Here is a 25,962-nt window from a genome sequence, read left to right as displayed (position 1 = left end):
TGCAGTCATTCAAGTGACGTATTTACCAAAAATTACTATGTTCATTCATATGTTAATAAAACATATTTTCATCGCCTACAGACCGCATCTTATCCTATATAGTATTTACATCTATCATATTTATTCTTTCCAAAAGTCAATTTCAACTTGTGAATTGATTAACCTATGGTTTCAAGTACATAATAAATAGTTCAAACGTACATACAAACAAAACAATCGATATTAAAGTAAGAAGACACGTCATTCGTTGAACGCGTGGTAAAAATTCCTGAAATGCCAATGTTAAATATTAGTTTCGTATAAATGTGACCTTTTATAACTTTGTACGAAATTCGATGAAGGTAGTTTTGAAGACGTGAAATAATTAACAACTTGGTCGACTAGCGCGGCCAGCTACTATTTCAACGACGTAATTTAGTCACTGTCTCTGAATTTACTGTTTTATTAGCACTCGTACAGTATAATTCAATAGTACTTAAGACAGCTAATCTTATATATGCAATGCACATGCTTTTACAATAGAATTAGAAAGCCTCCTTTGCTAAATTAAAAAAAAATGTCAATAAATATTTGTGTGTAAAGATTTACTACACCATAAATGATTTTATAGAAAATAGCTCACCTCGAGTAAGATATGTTCGTCTCAAGGCCTTTTTATTGTTAATTAAATAAATAATTTTAAGTTTTTTTTTAAATAATTCTCATGATTCTGTTGGTCGACTTTATTTGGCATCTATACCCAGTTTATCGGTATTCAACAGACTGCATTTCATGCATCCTTTCTTTCATCGGACAACAAGAGGTACGGATTCGCGACATCCGTACAAGGTTAAAATTCCTTCCACCTGCACTAAGGGTTTTGCTAATACTTTTATAGTGCAAACAACCAAGGAGTTGAACGACGAATAATTGTAACTTTTTTTATTGCCCTTGTCTTTGCGGACCTCACGTTCCACGCCTATTTATGTGGGAACAGGGATTTTATTCTCTATATTATTTTATTTCTTTCTTTCATTATTTTTATTCTCTTCTTCCATTCCTTACAATATCAATCTTTCTGTCTCTTTCATTCCATAATTCTATTCTATTTAGTTCTATTTTTCTCTTCTGCTCTTTAAAGCCAATTATAACTTAAGGATCTTTAAGACTAGAGTGAATGGATTTCTTCTGGGTAAGCATGTACCATCTTAGGCCTCGTAATCGCTTAAAATCAGGCGAGACAGAGGTCAAATGAGCTACTTAGAAAGAATAAAAAATAAGATATATAATTCAACAAACATTAAAAAAAAGTGAATTAGAATTTTAAAAGTAATTTTATACGCAATCAGAGTAAACGTATTCATTCCTGTTTTATGGAAATAAAAATTATAGCTAAGAGTAACAAAAGAAAATGTATTTACATATACAAAGAGTATTTACAATTTACATGACCTTAATGCAACGGCAGCGAACACGTCACTGATGGCGTTCGAATTTAAAACGGCATTCCAGTCTCCCTCAGAGACTTTTATAAGACCAGTTGAAAGCGGCTTGCGTCCAGTATTTTCCAACCTTAAATCAACTATCTACCTTATGGACGTGCACAGCGCTTCCCCAGCCCTTGTATCCGCCTACCTTAAAGCCTCAGAGGGCATATATATTCGTCGACCTATGTGGCCTTTATTATTAATAACCTGTTTTAGTTTTATTTTTTAAAACAGCGTCGTACGTTTTTCTGAATTCGAAATTTCGTTATAATCTTTAGATATTCTAAAGTCAGTAATTTCAGGGAGTTTTGTTATTGACTGTATTTGATTAGAACAGCGGGTAGGATATTGTTCACAAAGTATTTCATGGTCTATTTTCCCTTCGGCCAATAGTTTATCGAAGTTGTCTAGTTATTTGCGGGCGATGCGGCCAAAACTTAAGACTCGTTGTTAACTTATTGTGGAAACTCTAGTATCGGTTTCAAGTTGTAATTAAAAATTATTTCTTCGTTTAAATTCCTTATCTTACTTGGTCAAGTTTTTACGTAACTAGAAAAGTACCCAGAAATTGAAAAGGGCGTTTGACTGTTCAAGCGCTGAAAAATTATACTGTCGTTCAAAAGCTGTATTGGTCAATTTTAAGGCATCAAAAAGTATTATTAGATCATATTTCATGTTTATTTCACATTTAAAAAATAAATAAAATTCACTCGTAGCTTCACGTTAGAGACGCCCACTGCAAGGCATAGGTTTTCTTCAAAGAAATCTATATATACATAGCAGGAAAAATTGCAAAAGCGAAACAAAAGGTAAGTAAGTACTTAAGTGTAAGTATTGTTATTGATAATTTATAGCTATTAATTTCGATTGATATTATACTGACTTTATTTATCTTTATCGTTTTAACTCGTTTTAACTCATAGATTCTCTATAAAACTCTGTGCTTGGCACTAATCGGTGTAACATAACTCCTGAAGATGCCCCGTGGAGGGGTGAAACACGTGTTGAGTGATATAACGGTGGCAGTTGTGTAATTCGCATTGCTTGCCGCATACGCATTTATCAGCGGGCTGGCGGGCGGTGCACTTTATTGCACGACTACCACTGCATGTGCGGAAGTGGCTAAATATTAGTCCTTTTCTTACTTAGGATGGACTTCCGCAAGGTAACGCCTGATTCCATTAAATATTTAACTCATAGACTAGAACTGGATAGGGTAGGATATCATAGGATTCCCCCAAAGAAATCTATGGAGAGTTATACTATAATCGCCACGCTTGGCAAGCGGGTTGGCTATCGTAGTGTTGTATTATGGTATGCAGAAGACGGTGCTGCCCGTTGTTGTCTAGGAACTTGTTAATGAGCAGTGGTAATCCTATATAATTAATGCAATAAAAGTGAATTATATAGTATTGTATCGCCGAACGAATCGGCGACCTATATTCGCAAGTTTCAAACATTACCACAAGGCTACCAATACTCATAAATAAATATATTGCTGACTTTTAAATTTATGTATAAATTAATTTTGCTGTTGTAATGCAACAAAATATTACCTATTCTTTTAGATATTTTTTACTTGCACATATATTTAATTATGATTATTTTACATAGAGATGTAGATGTAATACAATTGTTTTAACTACTGTACTTAGAAACATACAGTTGTAATTAATGTAACTATGATTGTACGGAATAAGTTTATTAATTCGACTCGTGTGACTATTCCAGTGTTTAAAAAAAATACACTTTTAAAATGTGACACGTTCAAAGTTTAATTTTTGAAATCCGATTTTCGAAAAGATTAACTACTGTTGTTTTAAACTAACCACTACGAAGGTTCTATACGAAGGTACTACTCCCAAGGTCAGGGTCAGGGTGGAAGACAAATGAATTGCGCCGATAAGGTGAGAATTAATGGTATCGGATACATAGCAACGAAAACACGTACGGATAACGTTGCAAAGTAAACTCTGACCTTTTGAGATAAAGTTCATTTTCATTTACATCAGATATACGATATTTTTACAGACTAAAAAAAATTGGTTTTATATATTGATATGAACAATTTTCATTAGAAAATATTATTTTTATTAAAGCCTTTTCAAGTAACCAGAAAAAAATTAAAGGTTAAATAATATGGTTATTAAAAGTGTGGGTTAAATGATAATAAAAATAATAAGTTATGTCTGAAATGAAGTTTAGCTGCCACCACAAGAAGCGGTTACTGATTGGTAATAAAACCAAATAAAGCTAATCCAAGAACTAACAAAGTAAATCTTATGTAAAACATTGGATTTAGCTACTGTTTATTGTGAAGTAAATGTATTTAATGTCTGTGACAAAAAAAGATTTCTTACAATGACTAATTAAAATTATTCATTATAGATTTTAAATTCCTGCCGCAATATTTCGATTATAATAATCAAACTTAATATATCACATAAAAGCAAAGATTATCAGCTTCAATCATTATAATTGGGCAAAGCTGTATATTGATTTTGTCATAAAAATAAAATAACAATTTAAGACTTTAAGAAGTAATATGAATTAGTTGATAAAAAGTAAATTCTTTATTTATTCACGAAATATTTTGAATCGTCTTTTACCGGCACAGACTTCAAGTCATTCTTCGATTCGGTTTTCATATCCTCAATCGTGTCAAAATGGCGTCGCCGCATCGTTCTTTTGTGTTTGCTGAATAGCCAAAAGTCGTACGGATTCAAATCAGGCGAATACGGTGAGTGCGGGACGATATAAGTCATGTTTTTGACGCTTTTTCATAAATAAGCAATTTTGAGACCAATCGAGACTTGAACTGTTTAAGACACAAAACACATTTCAAAATAGTTTGAGCTGAACCAAATGATATTTCAACTTTTGACAATCCTACTAACCTAGGAAAAAAATTTAAGCCTTCGTAATGCCCGGGAGATTTAAATGAAAATTTGACGTGACCTTACTTTTTGATCACAGAGTAAATGCGTTAATAAAAAATACATTGTAACCAATGCAAATATAAATGAACAGTTGATTGTTTAAAACGAAAATTCAAATCAACGTTGAAACAAATAATTGTGTGGTTGTAATAGAATTTAAATTAAACCGCTTTCAACTCCATCTGAAATTCGGTATGCATTCTGTATACACAACTCAGGTTAAATATATTACGTGAGACGATGCAAGTGGAAACTTGCTACGAACACTTCCTTACCTGCTGCGGAAACGTGATTATTTTCCATTAGTACTGAAGTGGCGTCGCCGACCTTGGGATAGCATCGGTTTGTCGCATTTTATCAGTTAAGGTCAGGTCAGTTGTTTAGATAAGACCTAGCCCGCCCGGCTTTTAATTTATCAACGCTGTTAAATTCAGTGCTTCTGTCGACAAAATTTATTTGGAATTTATGTACTAAGTGGAAATTTCCGTTGTGGGTTTTCCTCTAAAGTAAATAATGTTTTAATTTTATAATACAATACGATATGGTGATTAGCGAATGAGTCACATGATTGTAGAATTTAAACTCGTTATATCTTTCTTTGGACTTATGCATTGTTTTTAAATAATCTTGTAATAAATTTAAGAAGTTTGCTTGTAAAATCTTATAACTAATCATATATTTAAAACTTGGAATTATATTATATAATAAAAATATTATAAAAGTCCACAAAAACACACTCAGTGTAAAAAGCACAACATCTTTTTAGCCTGGTAAATGATTTGGGCGCGTTAAGAGCGTATATACTTACTGGAACGGGCCTCCAAAACTTGGTAGGAGGAGGAACCTGGTCGGTTAAGGTGAACGCCAATATTTTACTACAAAATCTCTAAGACCTGGTGAATTGTTTGGATTTGTCAAGAGCGAACATAAGCTTGTTTATAGAACAAGCTTTCAACGCGGCATTTAAAAATTGTATAGGTAGAAAGGGGAGCCTGATCGATGAATGTTTTACAACGGGATCTCTATAACCTGGTGAATTATTGAGGTCTGCCAAGTGCGGACATCAGCTCGTTTCTGGAACAATTCTTTTAAAGCAGCGCTTAAAACTTGATTAGGTCGGGAGAGGAACCGGGTCTGTAAAAGCGAAAGTCAGTATTTTACTACGAGATCCCTATAACCTGGTAAATTATTTAGACCCGTCAAGAGCGAACATCAGCTCGTTACATGAACGGGCTTCAAAATCAGCGCTTAAAATTTGGTTAGGTAAGAAGAAGAGCCTAGTTGGTGAAGGTGAACACCAATGTTTGACAACGAGATCTCTATTACCTGGTGAATTATTGAGGTCTGTCAAGGGTAAACATGAACTTGTTTCTGGAATAGGTTTTCAAAGCAGGATTTAAAACTTAGGTAGGTAGGAAGAGGAGTCTAGAGTTCGAACTAGCTGTCAGCTGAGTACCGAACTAGGCGCCTTTCCTACATAGCGATGCTATTTTATGGCTATTGCTTTTCAATTTTCTCTCTTTTATAATTTTCTTCTTGAACAATTGAATAATAGAATACTGTTGAGTGAATGTATAGTAAGACGCCTCCATGCTGAAGCGACAATTGGATTTCTTTTCTGTACTCTTAGCGACTTTTCCTTTTGCTATCTTACATACGTTATTATTGTGTATAAGATATGGTTTATTCTTTCCTTTTTCATTATAAAAATTTTGATTCAGTATCTAATAATATATTGAGATTGTTGAAATAAACAAAACACATTCTAATTTAAGAATTAATTTATGATTATTATTTTGTAAAATTATTAACCTTAAATTAATAATTGGAATAAACTTTGCAAAACTCGTTTGAAAAGAGAATACGTTGCAAATCACATGTATTTAAATATGTATTCACACAGAGTATAATTGTCAATTTTCTCCATATACTACTGTCAGTTTTGGAACGTTGATTATAAGGAGAAAATCCTAAAAAATTACTCCGTAGTTAATCTTTTAACTCCAATTTTATTTATAATAAGATATATATCTTATTCCTAAAGTGAAAGTTAAAATAATATTAATTCGACTAAAGTTCATCTCCTATACTTAGTCTAGACCAAAATATTGTTACGAAGAAAAACATTTGTTTTTCTTTTACGTTACATTTATTACTATTACATTGTGTTAGTAGTTTGTAAAGTGGTCCCCATCGGCTGAAATACAGGCCCTCAAACTTTTAGGTCAGTTATCAATAGCAGCACGCACTCCTTCTATTGGAAAATTCTTCACTGCCAATCGTTTAAATTGTTTTAGGGTCTTCCAATTACCATAACGTTCAGAGTGGCTTGCTTTTATTTTATTAATATTATAGATCAATCATTGCATAGCATAAGATCTGAATTTTTTTCCAGGTAAATTAAATATTGCATCGCTGGGAAAGATTTTAAATACAATGTAGTGTTGTGCTATCAAATAAAAATAGGAATGGCAGTGTGAAATCTAAATATAGCATGGCGTGCCAGTGTTATAGTAATCGATGACGTTGCCTTGGCCTGAAAACTGGTCAGTTCTTACGTCATTTTTTTAATATAATTACATTAAAATGAATGTATGTGTAGACAATGCTTGCTACCAATGTATTTGTTATGCAGGGGTAGTAAGAAGGAATCTGTTACTTTCATTAGTTCAAGGATCCCATCAGTATTGATTCGATCTCAAAGAGAAATTCTTTTGTTGTTTCCTTTCACATATGTTCTTTGTTCAAGAAGAAATTTATTAAATGACTATATTTTTGTCACGAAAGCACGCAATTGTGTAGTTCGCATTGTTTGTCGCATGCGCATTTGTCAGCGGGCTGGCGGGCGGTGCACTATGTTGCACGACTACCACTTAATGTGCGGAATTGGCTAAATATTGGTGGTCCTTTTCTTACTTAGCATTTTTAATCTGTCTATGATTATAAAATAAAATGAACCGTATAATCAAAGTAATATATATATATATATATACAAAGTCGTACAAAGTCGTACCCACTGGCATATCATATATACAGGATGATTATAGGTGTGATAATGATTAATACATAGTAAATCATATCCAAAGATCGATACTTTCAGAAATAAAAAATAACATGATGTTAAAAACGTATTTTAAAATTTCAGATAACTACATATTAAAATGAAATAATATTTACTATCTGTTCTTACAGCCTTTGTACTGCCAGAAGTTATTGGCCCGTCGTAAATCAATATTAAAATAAGTTTATGTAATGTATTTCAAAGTGGTCAGTTTATCTCAAATAATTGTAAATGGGAGTAAAATCTTTAAAGATTATTGACTGACAAATGATCCATACATTCTCTTTCTTAACCTTTTTACCTATTTTAATCAAGCTGAATAATAGTTGATCGCTAAGAACATTGTGTACAAAATTGTACCCATTGGTACACACCAGAATAAAACCCTTAAAGGGGGTATTGAGACGTATATTCAATAACTGCCTCGTTTTTTTCTCGTACGGAAATTCTACTTGGGATACCGCAGAGGTAGACAGGGAACGAACAAAATATCTGGACTCATGCAAGATAAAACCCGATAGTCTTCTTCAACGTTGTGAAAACAATTGAAATACTTTCGCTACACTAGTTTCAACTGTGATAGGCTAGTTCCTTTACATGTCAGGGTAAAGCTGGTGCTCCTTGCCTGCTTTCATAAAGGGACGAACAGAATTATCTCGCGCGCACCGTTGAGAGGGATTTATCTTGTCTTATCTTAGCAGGTTTGTTTACGCAACTAAACGGCAATGAGCACATTTAACGCTGTCTTAATCAAACCAACTCGTCAACCTCGGAAAGGCACTTCGGCGATCCGAAATGGATCACCCTGTAGGTTGCTACTCCCGTACACTGAAGTAATACGTGAGCAGTGTAAGTATAAGTGGAGATGTAAGTGCGGTAGATCTCTGCAATTCCGTCGCCAAGGCCTTGTGAGTAGTAAAATAAAATTCGACGGTCAGTGAGATACATAGAGCAGAGCATAACATTGATGATATTATGCTTGTTAATTTATAATTATACTAGCTAATCCCGCAAACGTTGTTTTACAAAAATTAAAGTTTTTAATTAACAAATGTAAGATAAGGGTTGATCGTAGAGGGGTGAAAATTTAGGTTTGTATGTATTTTTGTATGCTGTATCATAATAAAATAAAAACTAAAAAAATTGTCTAAAAATTAAAAATTAAATATAGGGGTGGACCACCCTTATCACTTAGGGGTATGGAAAATAGATAGTAGCCGATTCTCAGACATACTGAATACGCAAGTAAAATTTAGTAAAAATCGGTCAAGCCGTTTCGGAGGAGTTCAAGTTGGAACACCGACACGAGAATTTTATATATTAGATGTATAATAAACCTTTGCGACATATTATAAACTTGGTAAAGATGAAAATGTTATAAATAAACTAGTTATAACAAATCCCGTGAATTTAGAAAATACATTATTTTGTTCTACAGACAAATATGAACGGAACAGTTCAGGTCACCAGCACGCCTCCAATTCGAACGGAAGTTGCACGCTATGTCAGTAAATAACTATTCCCATTGACGTCATACAACGAGGCGGTAAACTAAATTTTGCAATGCCCTGGTTCTTGGTGACACTGTGTTGCAAACAGAAGGGAAATTTCGCCATATTGTGGTAAATTTTAATACCGAAGGGAAAAATATAAAAAAAAAATGTATTCCTTATTTCGTAGTTTAGATCGCGAATAATTATAATTACGAGACTGAAATAATATTTTCCAATATTTAATTTTTGTGTTATTTATTTTCAAAACGACAGAAAACATAACTCGTAAAAATCTTATATCATTACTAAAATTTTAAATATAATATATATATATATATATATATATAAGATATATATATATATATATATATATAGATATATATATATATATATAATATATATATATATATATATAAGATACTACCTCCACCTAGAAAATGTTACTTTGAAATTCTTCAAAAATTATAACTTATAAATAAGATATTATAAATATTTGTTCCCGGTATACAATTAAAAAACTGATGACAATATAAAGGCATGTTTGCTCTGCAGTAGTTTTATTTTAATCAATATTCAATTTATTAAAATAAAACATACGTACCTGATTAAAAAATTAAAATAAAAAAAACAGTGAAATTAAAATTTTCGAGTTATTAATTAGGGTTATATTTAATAATATTATTTTTGTTATGCGTTTGTTATTATGTACCACACGCAAGTTACTATTTAAAATTTCAAAAAAAATTATGATAAAGTTTTAGTTGCTTGTATTTCTTGGTAGATTAAAACTAAATACATTATAAAAGCTATTCTGGTAACTATTTTTTTTTAAATATGTTTTTAGGCATGGTGATAGCAATGTTTAACACAAAGGTCGGCAACACTGGCAACACTGTTCAAAAGTTCGCTATTTTCACGATACTACGTCATTTTGGAAGAATTGCTGATAAAATACTAATATGTAAATACTTTTTATTTCTTAACTTTTTTTCCTGAACAAATCGGAAATCGGCTTTGTTCGCTTTTTAATTTATTTTATAAATGTTAAATGATGTTCTGTTATAAAAATTTTCATTAATAAGAAAATAATTTTAGTTTTATTTGCCTCGATGTTAAGTATCGGACAATTCGTTGCAGATAATCAATAATCATATAAAATTATCTGTTATATAATATCAATTGTTACAACTTTATACGGATCGTTTGTATAAGAGCCTTATAAAATTAATGCAAAGTTTAATAAAAATTAATATTGACGGAACAGAGGGACTTAGCACGTTTTGGTGAACATTCTTAATTTAAAACAACACTTCATCATCATTATTTCAATTGTAAGAAGTCCACTGCTTAACATAGATCCTTAAATAGATACCTTGCCTATAGATCTTCCCACATACAAAGTTCTCAGTCATCTTAACGAGGTCGTTTGTTTACCCCATGTGCAGACGCCATACGCTTTCCAATAGGTAGTCTCCTTTACAGAATTCTAAAGCCCAAACAGTTATAAGCTCTGCGCACTATATAGCCTGCCCACTGCAACTTCAAGTCACAATAACAAATATCACAGTTTCTGAGAATCGCTATATACTCTTCTTCTTCTTCTTCCTTCCCTTTTCCCTTTATTTGGGGTCGGGTCTTTTTATCAATTTGCGCCAGGCCACTCTATCCTGGGTTGTCTCTGCGTCAAGTTGAAGGGTTCCCAGTTCCTTTCTGATATTAGACTACCACGTAGCTTTTGGACGCCCTCTCCCTCTTGGGAATTCTGGGAGGCTTAAGGCAGTTTTTACCACGTGGTTATCTGGTTTCCGTTGAATGTGGCCATACCATCGTAATCTTTTTTCCTGTAATTTGCTGGGGATCGGAGCTACCTTAAACGAACCTCTGATATATTCGTTCCGTATTTTGTCCATTCTAGTGACGCCACCCGACTATCTAAGCATCTTCATCTCATTGTCCAGCATTCCGAGCCGTAGAGCATAGCTGGTCTGACAACTGCTTTGTAGACTTTACCCTTGGTCTTATACTACTAACGTTAAATCTTTGTGCCCCCTGTGCGTGCTCATATACGAAAATTATATGTTCACACCTTACTATTAACATTTTAACATTCAGGTAATTTTGCGAAGCTATCTCTATATAAACATAAATCATTATATTTTTATTACCATCGATTTTATTTTTTTGGCTCACACAAAAATATGACGCAAATTAACAACGAAATTTAACTTGTTTTTGTACACACAGGTTCAATATTTTCATTATATAAATCCTAGGCTGTTAAATAAATTTCGTTTTGAGCCAGGATAGACGTGGTCCCGACGAGACATTTTGTTGAATGTATATTTTAATTAATTATTATTTATTACACTTAACAACAGAGTAATAAATACACAATAATAAATATAAAAAAAAGAACACAAAAACTGTATCATTTTAAATTCTATTTTTCTATTACAATTATTTTAGACCACACGTAAATATTTAGCAAAGACGTCCCATAAACAAACAAATTTTATTATTGTATTTTTAAAATGTATTATATCTCAATAAATATATTACCGTATTTATTATGATTATATATGCTATATACATATGAATGTTTGTTGGTATATATGTTTGTTTTGTTAGTACTCAAATATTTAATGAAATCAGGCGTTACCTTGCGGAAGTCCATCCTAAGTAAGAAAAGGACCAATATTTAGCCACTTCCGTACATGCAGTGGTAGTCGTGCCAAAAGTTCACTCTGTGTTTGGCACTAATCGGTGTAACATAACTCCTGAAGATGCCTCGTGGAGGGGTGAAACACGCGTTGAGTAATTTGACGGTGGCGGTTGTGTGATTCTCATTGTTTGCCGCATACGCATTTATCAGCGGATTGGCGGGCGGTGCACTTTGTTGCACGACTACCACTGCATGTGCGGAAGTGGCTAAATATCGGTCCTTTTCTTACTTGTTAGTACTCGTTATTTATATTTCTACCGTTTCCATGCTATGGTTGTCTGAAAGAAATTGCCTCGTGTAATATGACCGCACATTGTACTTTTTTTATTTAGTATTATGAAACTTTGTATATATTTTCTAGCGTGTACAATAAAGAATATTAAATTAAATTTGATAATATTAAAATAACGCCTACATTTATTTTACATTCTTTATTGTACACGTAACTGTTGATAGGAAAACAGAGTGTAATTATAACTTATTTGTTTTCAATTAATATATACCTTATCGAGCCAGCCAACCCCTCTATACAGTCAGAAATTATTATACAAAAATAAATGAAATAAGTATATTTCAGAGGGATTATTGTATGTTATACTACTTTATTTTCAAAAGCTTTGCACGGTGAATATAAACGTAATTTTAAAAACAATATCTATAATTATTCACACTACATATAAACAAGGATGTGATATAATGAAATTACAGTGCAAAAGGTGAAAAGTATGATGGCTTTTTAGTCGACTAGTGGTTACACAGAACGATTTCAGTGGTCATGTTTTCGCTTCTTTGAAGGTACACGTGTGAATTATATGAAAATTCCAATGTTCAAGCGTTACAACGTGAGGGAATCTGTCAATTTTGAGACAGAAAAACTTAATAAGTATATTATATATTCACTAAACCATTTTAGGTCTACTTGGCGGAGGTCCATATATTTCATGTGAGAGATTTAATAACATTGTTGTAGCCACAGGAGGTCCTCTTCTGGAGACCATATGTTTCCAACAAGGAGATTGGTAGTAGCCTGTGTCTAGTGTTTTCGTTCTTTTTTATATATTCTCCATTTTTAAGACCTCTCGTACTCCTCTGGCATGTATAAGAAGGGTACATTATTCACAACAAAATTTTCAAATAATTTTGTTTTCTCCACGCTTTTCTTTTGTTCTAAGATTTTTCATGCATCCCTCTGTTGTCCTTCTTCTTCTTTCATTCCTTTCCATACCTTGTCTCCTTTCGTACATTTTTGATCTTTACTTTTTTTCTTTTACTTCAGTTTTGTTTCATATCCATTATTTTTATTATCCACTAACTATACCAGCGTCTTGTTTCGCGTGGAATTCAACATTAAAATCAATTTAATTCGTTTTTTTTCGTCTAAATATTATAACAAAATTAAAATAGCCTACTCCAAGCCAAGTTACTCCTTATTACACAGCTATCAATTTTTTTTTGTATAAATTACTTATTTCCATATCACAATTTTATTTATGTTTTATTACAGTTTGTTTCAAAAATTTTATTTATCTTTTATAGATGCAGTTCAATTTAGTTTCATAGGTTTAGTCTTTCTCTTTTTATTACTATTCTGATTATCTTTCTACAGTATTCTAGAAAGTTCTGGCGTCTTCCTTCTTGGCGAACCAGTGAGGCATGTTGCTTTCCTCTATAATTTTCTCCAACTGTAACTAGCTAACCACTACATTTGGCGTGATATATTTATTTAAATATAAATCGTATAGTATCATTAATAATTGAATTCTGTTGTATTAATGGTATTTAAAAAATATGTCACAAAAATATAAAACATTTTCTTATCCTCCTTAATGAAAGTAAGAACCATATTTTCAAAACCCTTCGAGCCGCAATATAGCCGATTAAGAAAATAAATTATACACAAGTTTTGTTCACCAACAAACTTTACATTTCGTGTTCCAGGCTTTGTAACGATGTCGTGTCTAAAAGGAATCATACTTTGAAGCCAAGGGTGGTGCTACCGGAGAATTATGTGAAAGGTATTTATGAAACAACTTTCTACATTAATTGCTCAGTATGACAAAGTATCTTTAGTAATACAAGATCTATCCAACATACAATTCAATGTATATGTAGCATTCACCTGAGAATCGCTTCTTCACTCCTCGTTTAATAGCCGCTACGGCCACAATATTTAACATAGCGCGTTCGAATTCGAATTTTGAATTTGGATGCTACTAATAAAAAAGTCACTGCCATTTTGTATTGTAAACAGTCTCTGTATTTATATAATATTCACCACGTCGATCACACCTGGCTTTTATCGTTATTTTTCTGGTTTCTCACTACCACAAAAGTATGTACAGGGTGTCTCTTAATAACTCTTAATCCTGGAGTGCCTATTAGAACAAATTAAGAGGAAGTAAATTTTCAAAAAAAATTCTATTCGATGCCCAAAATACATAGTTTCTTTTCAAAAATTTTATCAAAATATTTGATACGTTTTTCGCGTCATCTACTACTCTAGGACTTTCTTTTCTAGAAAAAATAATATCAAATTAATTTTTTAACATAAAATTTTATAAAAAACAGTGAATAAAAAGCTTACGAAATCCGCTAGCTATAAATATTTCAAAAATACGTACCATTAATAGATTTTACAAAATGGTAAAATTTATTATTTTTAACGTTTAATATTTAGTGGTTGCTATTAAAATGCAAAAAGAGTAAACTCGGTAATAAAACTTGTTTTAAATTTTATAAAATGAAACGTTAAGTTGTATATAAATAAATCTTAATTTAATATCAAATGTTCCAGTGATAATTTGGTAGTCATTTCAACCTATATACACCCACTGTAAGGCCTCCCACAAAGATATCTATATTGGATATATTATATTCGCCACGTTTTGCAGAGGGATAGGCGATCGCTGCTTTCCATTCTCTGTAAACGTATTTTTGGGTAATGTCAATGCTATATAATTAATACACAAAATGTGAATTATTTAAGATTCTAATCCGGGAATCGAACTTGCAATCTATGATCGGTAGTCTCAATACAATACTGCTAGGTTACCTACCACTGCTTCATTATTGCTATGTGGTCTGATATATCTCCGCGATAATTTCGTATACTATATATATATATATATATATATAAGATGTGTATATGTATATATATATATATATATATATATATACATCTTACAACCGCATGTTAAGCCGAGATGTGATATTTCAAACTTTCTCAATGTTAAACTTATCCCTCGCAATCGCACTCGACTCTGTTCATACGAAATCAAATTGTAACAATGGAACAGATAAAGTAATGATTTATTCTGATATCTGAAAATCGAAGTTGTTTGAATGAGATGTATTTCATTTATGTTGATTTCACAAAATTTTTTATGTTCTGTATTTCTTTATTTCTCTTTTAATATACTTGTGGTTTTAAAAGTGACCGTGAGAAACCACCTGTGAATGTATTCCTTCATTTTAACTTCCATTTTGGATTATTAAATAAAATCCACTCACGTCAAATTTTACTTGTATTTCAATAACTTAAACACAATCATACAACAATGATTATATATCTTTATTAACTAACATTCAAGTTCATATTTTTATAAAATTTTTCATCATCACCATTTCACTCGCAAAACAACTTTTACTTAAGAAAAGCCTCTCGGAGAGACTTCCATTAGGATCGGTTAGAAGTAGTCTACATTCAAATTCGTCTGACTACTTTAAATCAAAGTTGTCAGTTGACTTTATAGTCTATTTAATAATAAATAAAGCCTTTATTTATACTACTAAACAGTAGTCGCCTCTTCTAAACACCTTCATCTACTACGCTGCCGTACCCCATGCTTTCAAAATAATTTCCATCTCTGGCTAAAAGTTTCGTTCCACCTTTTACTTGGTCATCTTCTTCTCCTTTGTGTCCCTTGGCACCCACTCTGTTAGGCGTGTTGCTCATCTGTTGTTGTTCATCCTTCAGATGTGTTCTATATAGATTATCAACAATTAAAAATCATCACCACTTCTACAATTTCAATAATAATTAGAATTAACATTAATAAAAAAATTATGATGCAATCGTAGAATATGTTTAACGACTTATACACGTATATAACAAATGTATATGTCGTTATCTAAAACATATAACACGAAAATTATGGCATCGACAATTCATCTGCATTCTAAATTCGGACAATGGAAATGGACATTCAAATAAGAATTCGACCAAGAAGTGATATAGTACAATAGAAGTAACAAGTGTTGCCAGCAGCTCGTATCGAGTTATAAAAAACGCTTACTATGACGAAACATATTCAATAGCTTAATATAATAGTCCTTACTTCGATTTCTTTCATTGATGACCATTCAAAGAGAAGCTTAACCTGCTCAGTGCGTGAAATATTTCATCACTTATCCAAATGTTTTCAGAGATGAGACCACCATCTAGAAAAGGCCAGCCTGTGATCGTTGAATTCAGTATATACGTGGTGGACGTCAACTCCATAAACGTTGAAGATATGGATTTCAGGTAAAAGTTATTTAATTACAATTTAGACCATTTAGTTTATTGCGATCTCTTCTCAGATCATGGTGAGTTTGGAAACTTTATACTTTTAAGTTGAAAGATACCATTACTGGTAATCAAATTGGACTCTGCTAGCGTTATCTTTTCACGTACAATGTTAATTAAAAAATCAGTCTATCCAAGCTAATCACAGGTGATGACAATAATGTGAGTATATCTTTTTCTTTATTCTACTTAGTAGTGTTAGTTTCCGTTTTTTTTTTAATAAGTCTCTTAAACTGTTTCGATATGTCTTAGATTTTGTAATCATTGATATCCAGTTTATTTTTCACCACGCCCTAAGAATGTCCAGTTTTTAATATTCCGGTTCAAGCGGCCACTTCCTACTCCAAAATTACATCCGCAAGTTGTGCACCAATATCAGTGTGTGCCATTTTCGCCACATCTATGAATCTTGAGATGGCATCTTAGGTCTCGCCCGTCTGGTACACGCACCAGTTCCTGATGTGATATTGCTACTATATATTGCCTGGTGGAGACTATTATATGACTCAACGGCGACTGTTGTTCCACGAACAAAGATGACTGATGATCTTTAGCCGCTGAACCTCTTAGATTGTGAGCATTTTTAAACCTGTCTCTGTACCGTAGCCTTGGCTAATGAGAACTTGCTTATCGGTTTGAGCGTGAGAAAAATACAAGGTGTTTCTTTATTTCGGGATATTCTGTACAGAGTAAAGACGCCTACTCAGGGAGTGCACCAGTGTTGTGAGAAACTTCTTATCAGTAACATCGTCATTAGTTGAATGGTTTTTAAGCTAAGTTAATGTTAAATAAGTTAGCATAAGTAAACCCTGACTAAAGCTCAAGCAATACCGGAACCAACTGTACCATGATAGTATCATTCATTAGTGTTATAATAAAATGAAATAATTTATCTTATCAAGACATATTTTCACAATTTACGAGATGTCTAACAAATGTTGAATTATAAACCGTAAGTCTACCTTTGCTTTATATTGTGTAAGTTTTATTAGGTTAATGAGTTAATTTTTAAAAAATACAATACAATGTAGAGGCCAGGTCATTTGTTGATGACGTCAAAAGAACTAGCGTGAGCGAGCACAGAAAAATAATTAAAACGAACGCATACATCTAGCCACTGGTAAGTAAACATGAAACAGAAACAAAGATTATTTAAATATTTAATTAAATAAAAATAGAGAATTGAACGTGACGATAGTTACTGAAATATAAAATTCAATACTTGAATCATCAGTAAAATAATAGGCGAGCTTTTAAAGATATATTACATTACAAATGTTTATTGATTCTGTGGTACTTCCCAGCTGACAATAAAACACAACAGAATATAGATTTTAAGATACATGCTGTCTACGGAACACCAAATCATTATTAATTCAATTTAAATTACGATAATAAACATTAGAATGCCGCAATGTATAAACATAAAGGACTTTAACCAATGTGTGTTGTCGGTGATGTCATACGGATCCAAGACGTGGTCACTTCCGAAGGGCTACATAGAAACGCTCAAGGTAACCCAAATATCAATAGAGAGGGCTATACTCGAAGTTTCAATAACGAATCAGAAATCGAGAGATCCGAGATGGCAGTAGGTCTGCCACATCGCTCGTGCAACCGATGGCCGTTGGAGCCGAAAGGTGGCGACCACCAGCCGGTACTTACGGTACGGCCTGGGTAGGATCCCCAGTAAGTGGACCGATGAGATAGTTAACATCGCGGGAAGTCCCACGATGCGGACAGCGCTGGTCCAATCATTGTCGCAAACTTAGAGGAAGACCTATGCCTTGCAAAGGGCGTTTATCGGCTTAAAAGAAAAAGAAATGCAGCAATAGCTGGCCACTACGACCACGATACTTTATTAAAAATAATTATAGAGTTTTCTAATTGAAATTCGAACGAGGATTTGAATTCGGACGCTATCTGTAATCCTACCGTCGTCCATTTCGGCTAATTTTTAGGAGCAAATATGTTCACGGGTGATAGTTTGCAACCACTAGCTAAACACACACATATAAGGTATTATGAAAGTATGTACTGTGTGTGTGGAGTATATACATATTTATGTATATATAATTTTACTGTACTTATATATAGAACAAAGTACTTATTGTATTTAAATTAAAAGTGACATTTTTATTTGGTGAGGTTTTTTATATATTTTTTGCAAAAAAGATACAAATCAAAAATCATAGTGAATTTTTTTAGACCTAATATTAGTGTGTTTAGCCCCTAATTATATGTGAAGTCTTTTTTTCATAATTATGTATCTTTACGTCCAACCGTTAAAATGGCTTTCCAACATTTTTACCCGTAGTACTCTTCGTGTTTTGACTACGTGACCATATATTTTGGATTTTTTTTATTTACAGTGCTTCTAAAGAAGTGGCAGAAGTAGTTAGTGGTATTTAAAAAAGATCGTAATTATGTATAGAAAGACAGAGAATGAATAACAAGGATACCCAAGGTTGTTTTGTTAAACATAAACACTACAAATTTTAGATCTACCTCAATCTTACCCCGATTAGCTAAAATGAAAGATATATTTTATGTTATTTCGTAATCATTGCATTGTCTTTAAACTTATGCAAACGACTTGTAACTTGCATATCATGTTGTTTTGTTGTTGTAATAAAATTGCCTTCAAATTTTACGAGCTATAAAGTTTTATGAATCGTTTTCATGTTTGCTGAAATTTAAGGAGTGGAGTTTATGAATAAGATACATTTGAACTTTAACTGAATAAGGCGTTTTTTTTAAAAGTACTCGATCCTTCAAATATAACAAAAAATACTTTCTTCGTCAATTATATATTAATATTACAATAATAATATTTTAAAAATCGCTATATAAAAGAAACCCGTCTTTATATTTTGAATTTAGAATTTAATTTTTTATTAAGAATATTAAAAAAAAATAAAACTCATTAAAATATAGATATGAAATGTATATTTACTGTAGTAAACAGTGCGAAACAGTTATTTTCCAAGTCGTTTGTAATGATTACACAGACAATAGCGAAAATGCGAAGTTTCTGTTTTAATACAAAAGTCGCGATATTACACCAGAAACATTTTTCAAACGAGTATAATCGAAGTTAAGTGATGCGTTCTTCCCTTGTCTTTAAGCACGCATGAAAAATTCATGCAAATTCTACTTTATACAAATATATAAGAGATAAAAATCATCGGTGAAAATTTAGGATGGTATGTATTTTTATATGCTGTATCATAAAAAAATAAAAACCAAAAAATTTGTCTAAAATATAAAAAAAATTAGGGGTGGAACACCCTTATCACTTAGGGGTATAGAAAATAGATAGTAACCTATTCTCAGACCTACTGAATACGCATATAAAATTTGGTAAAAATCGGTCAAGCCGTTTCGGAGGAGTACGGTAACTAACATTGTGACATGGAAATTTTATATATTAGATATAATATTTTGTTAACAGTTAGAAAAGCTCTCTATAGTTATTTATACTTCTTCTGTTTACATACTAAGGTTTTCTGGAAGAAATTTTCTCGTGTGATAAGACCGTCTATTGTACTTTTATATTTACAATAACAAACTATGTATATATTTTGTAAATTAAGTTAATTAATCAATTTTAAACTGTTGTATGTTTTCATAACGCAGTTACTCCGACATATATATAAATATAAATATTTTAAATGCCTAAGTCAGAAGAAGAAGAGATTACAAAGCTGTGACATAGATGTTCCTATTTTTCTATATGATATACACTAACAAGTAGATCCTTTTTTCGTGAGGAAATAATTTATACACTGGTACACTGGTACTGGTCAAAAGGTTATGCTGCCGAAAGGGGTGGAAGGAGAAGTCCCAAAAAAAATAACTTTAACAAGTACTTACTTGAAGTGTACCGTCCACATTTTAGTGTTAAATAATTTTGTATCCTTTTTATATGAAGAACCAACTGTATTTAATAAATAAATCATTTTCTTTCGTTCCATATTTACTACTTGATCTTAATTCAAAAAAAATGTCGTTAAATATATACATGTTTGTTTCAGAGTCGATATGTTCATCAGACAAACATGGAGTGAGAGCAGACTGCAGCTTCCTGATGATATATTTGAAGAGGGCGATGATCACGTCACACTTCCGCCGGAGTTTTTCGACAATCTATGGCATCCGGATCCATATTTCTTAAACTCTAAAGTCACAGGTGACGCCTTTTATTTGTTTTTCAATCACAACATGTAAATAGTACAAAAAACACTAACGATTCAAATTAGAATTATAATCAAAAAAATAATTAAAATAATTAAAATAAATATAATATGTTTACATATTTAATGAAGTAATATCTGAAAATGAGGATGTTAAAATCCGGATACAATAAACATCTTATACAAAAGGATAAATAAGATTACCAATATAAATTGTCGTAACGTTTTGTTAAAATCAAGCAAGCAATAAATAAAGTTAGACATATAGATTATGACGAACGAATTTGCCAAATTTAAAGTCTAAACTTTATGTTAACAGTCACGTATATTTCTAAAGGTCAAACCGCCGGCACACGCCGTAACTATAATTTGGAAGCCAGCCATTAAAACTTGAACCGATTTCATTTCCGACACTTCTGTTTTTTCTAACGAACCATGTTCTTAATAACCTTGACATGAAAATTAAACGAGTACATCTTTGATACTCAAAAACATTGGTATTCGAATTAAATTAAAATTTTTTTGGTTACGATTAATTTTCACAATATGGAGTGTGTAAAAATAAACTTTATAACGTAAAGTTAGCTTCCAAAACCTTATTTTGTCAAGATAAATTATAAAAGATTATTAGGCTTTTAAATAAAGCAATACTGTTATCATTTAAAATAGTAAAACGACCAGATCAGTCTAGTCCTCGGTAACAACTGTCTTCGACGTATTCTTGGTATATACTGGCCTAAGAAAGTCTCCAATGTAAATTTCTGGAAATGTTGCGGTCAGATGCCGATCGATCAGCAGATCAAAAGTAGAACTGGATAGGCCACACGCTCCGAAGGGACCCTGATCATATACCGAGGCAAGACCTAAAATGAAATTCTCAAGGAAAGCGAAGACGTGACCGCCCAAAGCAAACCTGGCGGCGGACGATCACTGCAGAAGTGAAGGCAGTCGGAATGACGTGAAGTGAAGTAAAGCACGAGGCTCAAGACCGCTTGGGATGGCGACAAACTGTGGACGCCCTCTGCCCTATCTCAGGGACATAGGAATAAATGATAACAATTTAAGATTTTAAAATACAAAACTAACAGATGCATAATCTTCAGAGTGCTCATAAATACGTCTATATTTTTATTAGCGTTTAAATATTTAGAGAGAGTAGAATATAGTAGAATATATAACATATAAAAGCCAATGGAATACCTAACAGTAACTTAGTGGTCGTAAATTCGTATCCAGGAGCGCATGCACTATCTGTGAATTATATTACTACCGCCCACAACCCGTGAAGTGAAACATCTTCAGGGAATCGATATATTTTTGGATCGATTCCCAAAAGAAAAAAAATTCTTCCTGTATTCGGTACTGTTCTTTCCGTACTTTTACTAAGAATTAACTCAGTTCTGTTTTGTCTTATTTTCTTTATAGTGTCTGTTCTTTATTGATGATATAAAAGAATTTAAATTTAGAAATTATGTATTAACTTAACCTAAATCAGACTTAAATCTCTTGAGTATTATTTGAAGCATATATTAGGGGAATAGTGGCTAACTTAGATAAGCTTGATCAAACTTCACTTACCCCGAGACGCTAGGACTGCTTATTAAGAATCTTCGGAGATACGCTAGTATATAACTGACGGTCTAATAAGTAAAAAAATATTCTTCCAAATTTGTACATGTTATAAAATATAATAAAAATATTGGAGATATTTAAATATGCATAACTTCTGTTTACACAAAATGGAACTAGTAAGGTATGTTTAATTATAAATAAATTAACAAAAATTTTATTTTAAATAATGATGTTGAAAATATTTATTAATACCCTGTCCTGCGAATTGTCAAACGCGCGAACTTCACAGCGAACTCTCAAATTCGACAACAGTCTTACCTTTTTTTTTTATTTTTTGTCTGAATAAGGAACTTCTACAAAGTAAGATATAAGGAAACTTACAAAAATAAACGAAATCGGTGAAGTCGTTCTCAAATTAAGACGTAACCAGAGGAATAGGAAATTCATTTTTACATACGTAGATTGCTATTCGCTATCTATCTGTAATAACATGTGTCATTTTAAACATCCAAAACTGTTTAAAACAACGGTGTTAGTAGTAGGGATAAAAATAAGCTGTATCCATCGCGTTTTAATCTTTAAAAATTAAATAAATCCTTTATAGCACAAGTTATACGTATCTATAATAAATTCTACAGTCAATTTTAGATCTACCACTGGAGACATTTAAACGAATATTAAACAAAAGTATTATTCTATCCAAGACTGTTGTTGACGCTCACTCAGGAAGCTAATTTTTTTGAACACTCTTTATATTTGTAAATAGCGACTGTTAAGTTTCTTGTCGGCTAAAGAACTGCCCTTCGAGCTGCTGGTAGATGCTTGTAGATCTAACAAATGAAATGATTGTTACAGCTTATTCGAATATAAATTATTTGGATTTAATTTGAATATTAAATTCAAAATATTATTTTTATTAAATAACGAATCTTCTTTTTAAAATAAACTCTGATAGTTCTTTTCGCTTTTAGGAGGAGCCTGCCACTTTTGTCATCAATCGGCTGGTAGGATTAATTAGTGCTCGTTTATGTTCTTATTCACAAATATTCGCACTTTCATTCTTTAATTTTCACTATGTCAATTTATTTCAAAATAATTTTATTCACTGTTTTAATATTATTCAATTACCACTCAAGGATATTGTAAAATTTAGTCACGTATAAGTAAGATAATATATCGTAATTATAAACATCTGAGCAACATCTCATTCAACATTGGAAGTTTAAACATAAATCTTTTTGATCGTCAACTTATTTTTTTATTTTTTCTTTTGACTCCACTTCGCTTCTCAAGGAGTTGTAGGTGTTATGAAGAAGCAGAAAGAAACTCCACAACAACACATATCTAATAAAGTTTAACAACACAAAAATATTCGTATACAATTCGTCAGATATAGTCTAAATGAAATCAAAAAAGTCAAGCGACATCATTACCAAGGATTCATCTAAATATTCGTTTATATTGTAATAAGCCTTTTCCGTCAATGTACTGTAAATAGAATATTATGCTTACTATTTTGACGAATAAGATGTAAAATGATAAACGCTTCAAATAAATAAAATCGTAATAGTTAAGTACATTTAACACGATAGACACACTAAACATACCCAATAACATACTATATATATTATATTTATACTAGCATTGCTACTCGAAGTAAATAAGATGAAATGTATTTATTAGGTCGTTTCCTTTTGACACTTTCAAATACAAATTTATTCTACGTATTACAATATTTCTATTACGTTCATTCTCAATTAGTGTTTTGACAACTTGCAAATAGAATTGGTCATAATATACGACTCTAGGGTACACTATATTGGTTAAAATTGAGATTTAATAAAACAATAATTCTTTGCGTTGTTCAAATAACTTATATATGACTTCCTATTAAATATCAGTAGAAAAAATCTATGGGAGTTTCATTATATTTACGACTTACATTTACGACTTACAATTATTACAAATAAATTATTAAAATTATTACAGAAAAAATATTATAGCAGTAAAGGTACAAAAAATTGTAATAATTACTAAACTATGTACTTCAGTACCAGTAACCATTACTACAGCTTATATAAGCTTTTTAGGTAAATATTTTGTACTACAAAATAATGAACAGTATGTGCATAAGATACATTTTAATACTGTGAAATGCAATATGTTGAATTTATTCACATGATATTGTAGAAAACATCAAATCTCTAGTGAACACTATAAGACATGAGATGATACGCTATATCTGGAAAGCTATTTCACAAAGCGATTTAAAATCCTCAAACTAGAAAACAATAAAAGTTATACTGGGCAGCAGAAACACTATGTGATATATCTACCTAAGTGGTTTCTGACAAGAGTCACCTTCCTGTGATTGTATCAACACAACTCGAAAAAACACGATTCAAAACTAGTCAATTTAAATCTTTATTGTTTTAACAGAAATATACATAATTATAACATTACATTCTGGTGATAAAACCACAATAAACAAACAAAAACTTTGCGTTAAGCTTTAATAACGGTAAACTTTTTGGCATACTTAATATTAAAACATGTAAAACATTTTAGTATATTGTCTTTATCATAAAGTAAATATTAGCAGTTACAACATCTGTCTGTCTGGTGACAATATACAATATGTTATATAATACAAGTATATATTATGACTACATTGGGTTTTGTTTTGTATCTAAACTGGGCCTAACCTGTGGTTTAGATACCAGAGAGTTCCTATGTAGAACTGTAATAGAACATTATATTTACTTAAATTATTTGTATAATACATAAGCATACAAATTATAAGTTTTTGTTATGTTAATAGTTGAGGGTAGGTTCTTGTGGTAGTAACAAGATTAAATTTTTTTTCAAACCATTACTTTACTTTTGCTATCTTTTTTGGTTAGTATATTAAAATTTTGATTAAATTTCTTGTATAATAATGGACCAGAAAAACCAATAATAATTTTTGGAAAAAAAAACATGTTACAATTCTTCAATTTAAAATTCAACACCATTGCACTATCAACAGTTCTTTATATCTTTAAACATACGTACCAAATTATAAATGTTAATATTATTTACATATATGAACTTGAAAGTTTTTGTTAGAAATATTACAAAACTTTGTAACTTAAAATATTCCTAACAAAAATTTAACCCTTCGAGAATTCATTTCAATTTTAAAAATGTTTTAATAATCACAAATTACAAATTTAAACTGACACCTCGAACTTTATTATTCAACAATTTTTCAAACAATACAGAGCTATCTCTACAAATTTATTCATTTATTTAAAAACTTTTTATACATTTTCGTATAACGGCGAACTTAATGCCAAAGGTCTCTGTCAGTTGACCGTTTTGCGGTTCAGATATAAATTGATAAGGTAGGTGAAACTAGTTAATATCATAAGATAGAACATAATTGAGAAAGAAGAGAATCACATAAACACACATATAAATATACCAATGGCTTCTCCATGATACAATTATACATAAATATACCATAAAATATATTCATATATATTTTAACATCTACTTATACTACTTATAAAAATATAATAATTAATATAATCCAATTATCGCAATGATTCCGAAAGCTTGTCAACATACCGCAATTATGTACAATTGTAATTTATAAAATATAAAATGTTTTATTTTGCCAATTGCACTTTTTCATAGGTTGGTGGTATAATAATGAAAATACAAAAAGCCAAAACAAATAAACCTTATGCTTCTATACTTGATTTCAGAGATAGCAGAGCTGACACACAAATTTTCATCAGTCACGCTGTATAGAAATCAAACAGTGAGATATGCGGCAAGAATGCATGCAATAATCGCATGCCAAATGGAGTTTCAGCTGTACCCAATGGACATACAGTCTTGTCCTATTTATATTGAAAGCTGTGAGTATAATTATTATTTTATTTAATGGAATCAGACG

At 31.4% G+C, this 25,962-nt stretch overlaps 1 protein-coding gene across 1 annotated transcript in view; it reads left to right on the top strand.

Annotated features, from left to right (window-relative positions):
- The window catches only part of alka (alkaliphile), a 36,032-nt gene that overhangs the window by 2,482 nt on the left and 7,588 nt on the right, over positions 1-25,962 (top strand). The window contains exons 2-5 of the mRNA XM_068771814.1: positions 13,620-13,696; positions 16,107-16,206; positions 20,286-20,440; positions 25,769-25,924. Coding sequence (XP_068627915.1) covers positions 13,620-13,696; positions 16,107-16,206; positions 20,286-20,440; positions 25,769-25,924 — 488 coding nt within the window. The remainder of the gene's footprint in view (positions 1-13,619; positions 13,697-16,106; positions 16,207-20,285; positions 20,441-25,768; positions 25,925-25,962) is intronic.

Source organism: Battus philenor, unplaced genomic scaffold (genome assembly GCF_028537555.1).
Source record: "Battus philenor isolate CCGP_79_NKW_IND1 unplaced genomic scaffold, ilBatPhil1.0.hap1 SCAF_4, whole genome shotgun sequence".
Taxonomy (NCBI): Eukaryota; Metazoa; Arthropoda; class Insecta; order Lepidoptera; family Papilionidae; genus Battus; species Battus philenor.
The sequence above is the reverse complement of the archived record's forward strand: the minus strand, read 5'-3'. Positions and strand labels throughout refer to the sequence as shown.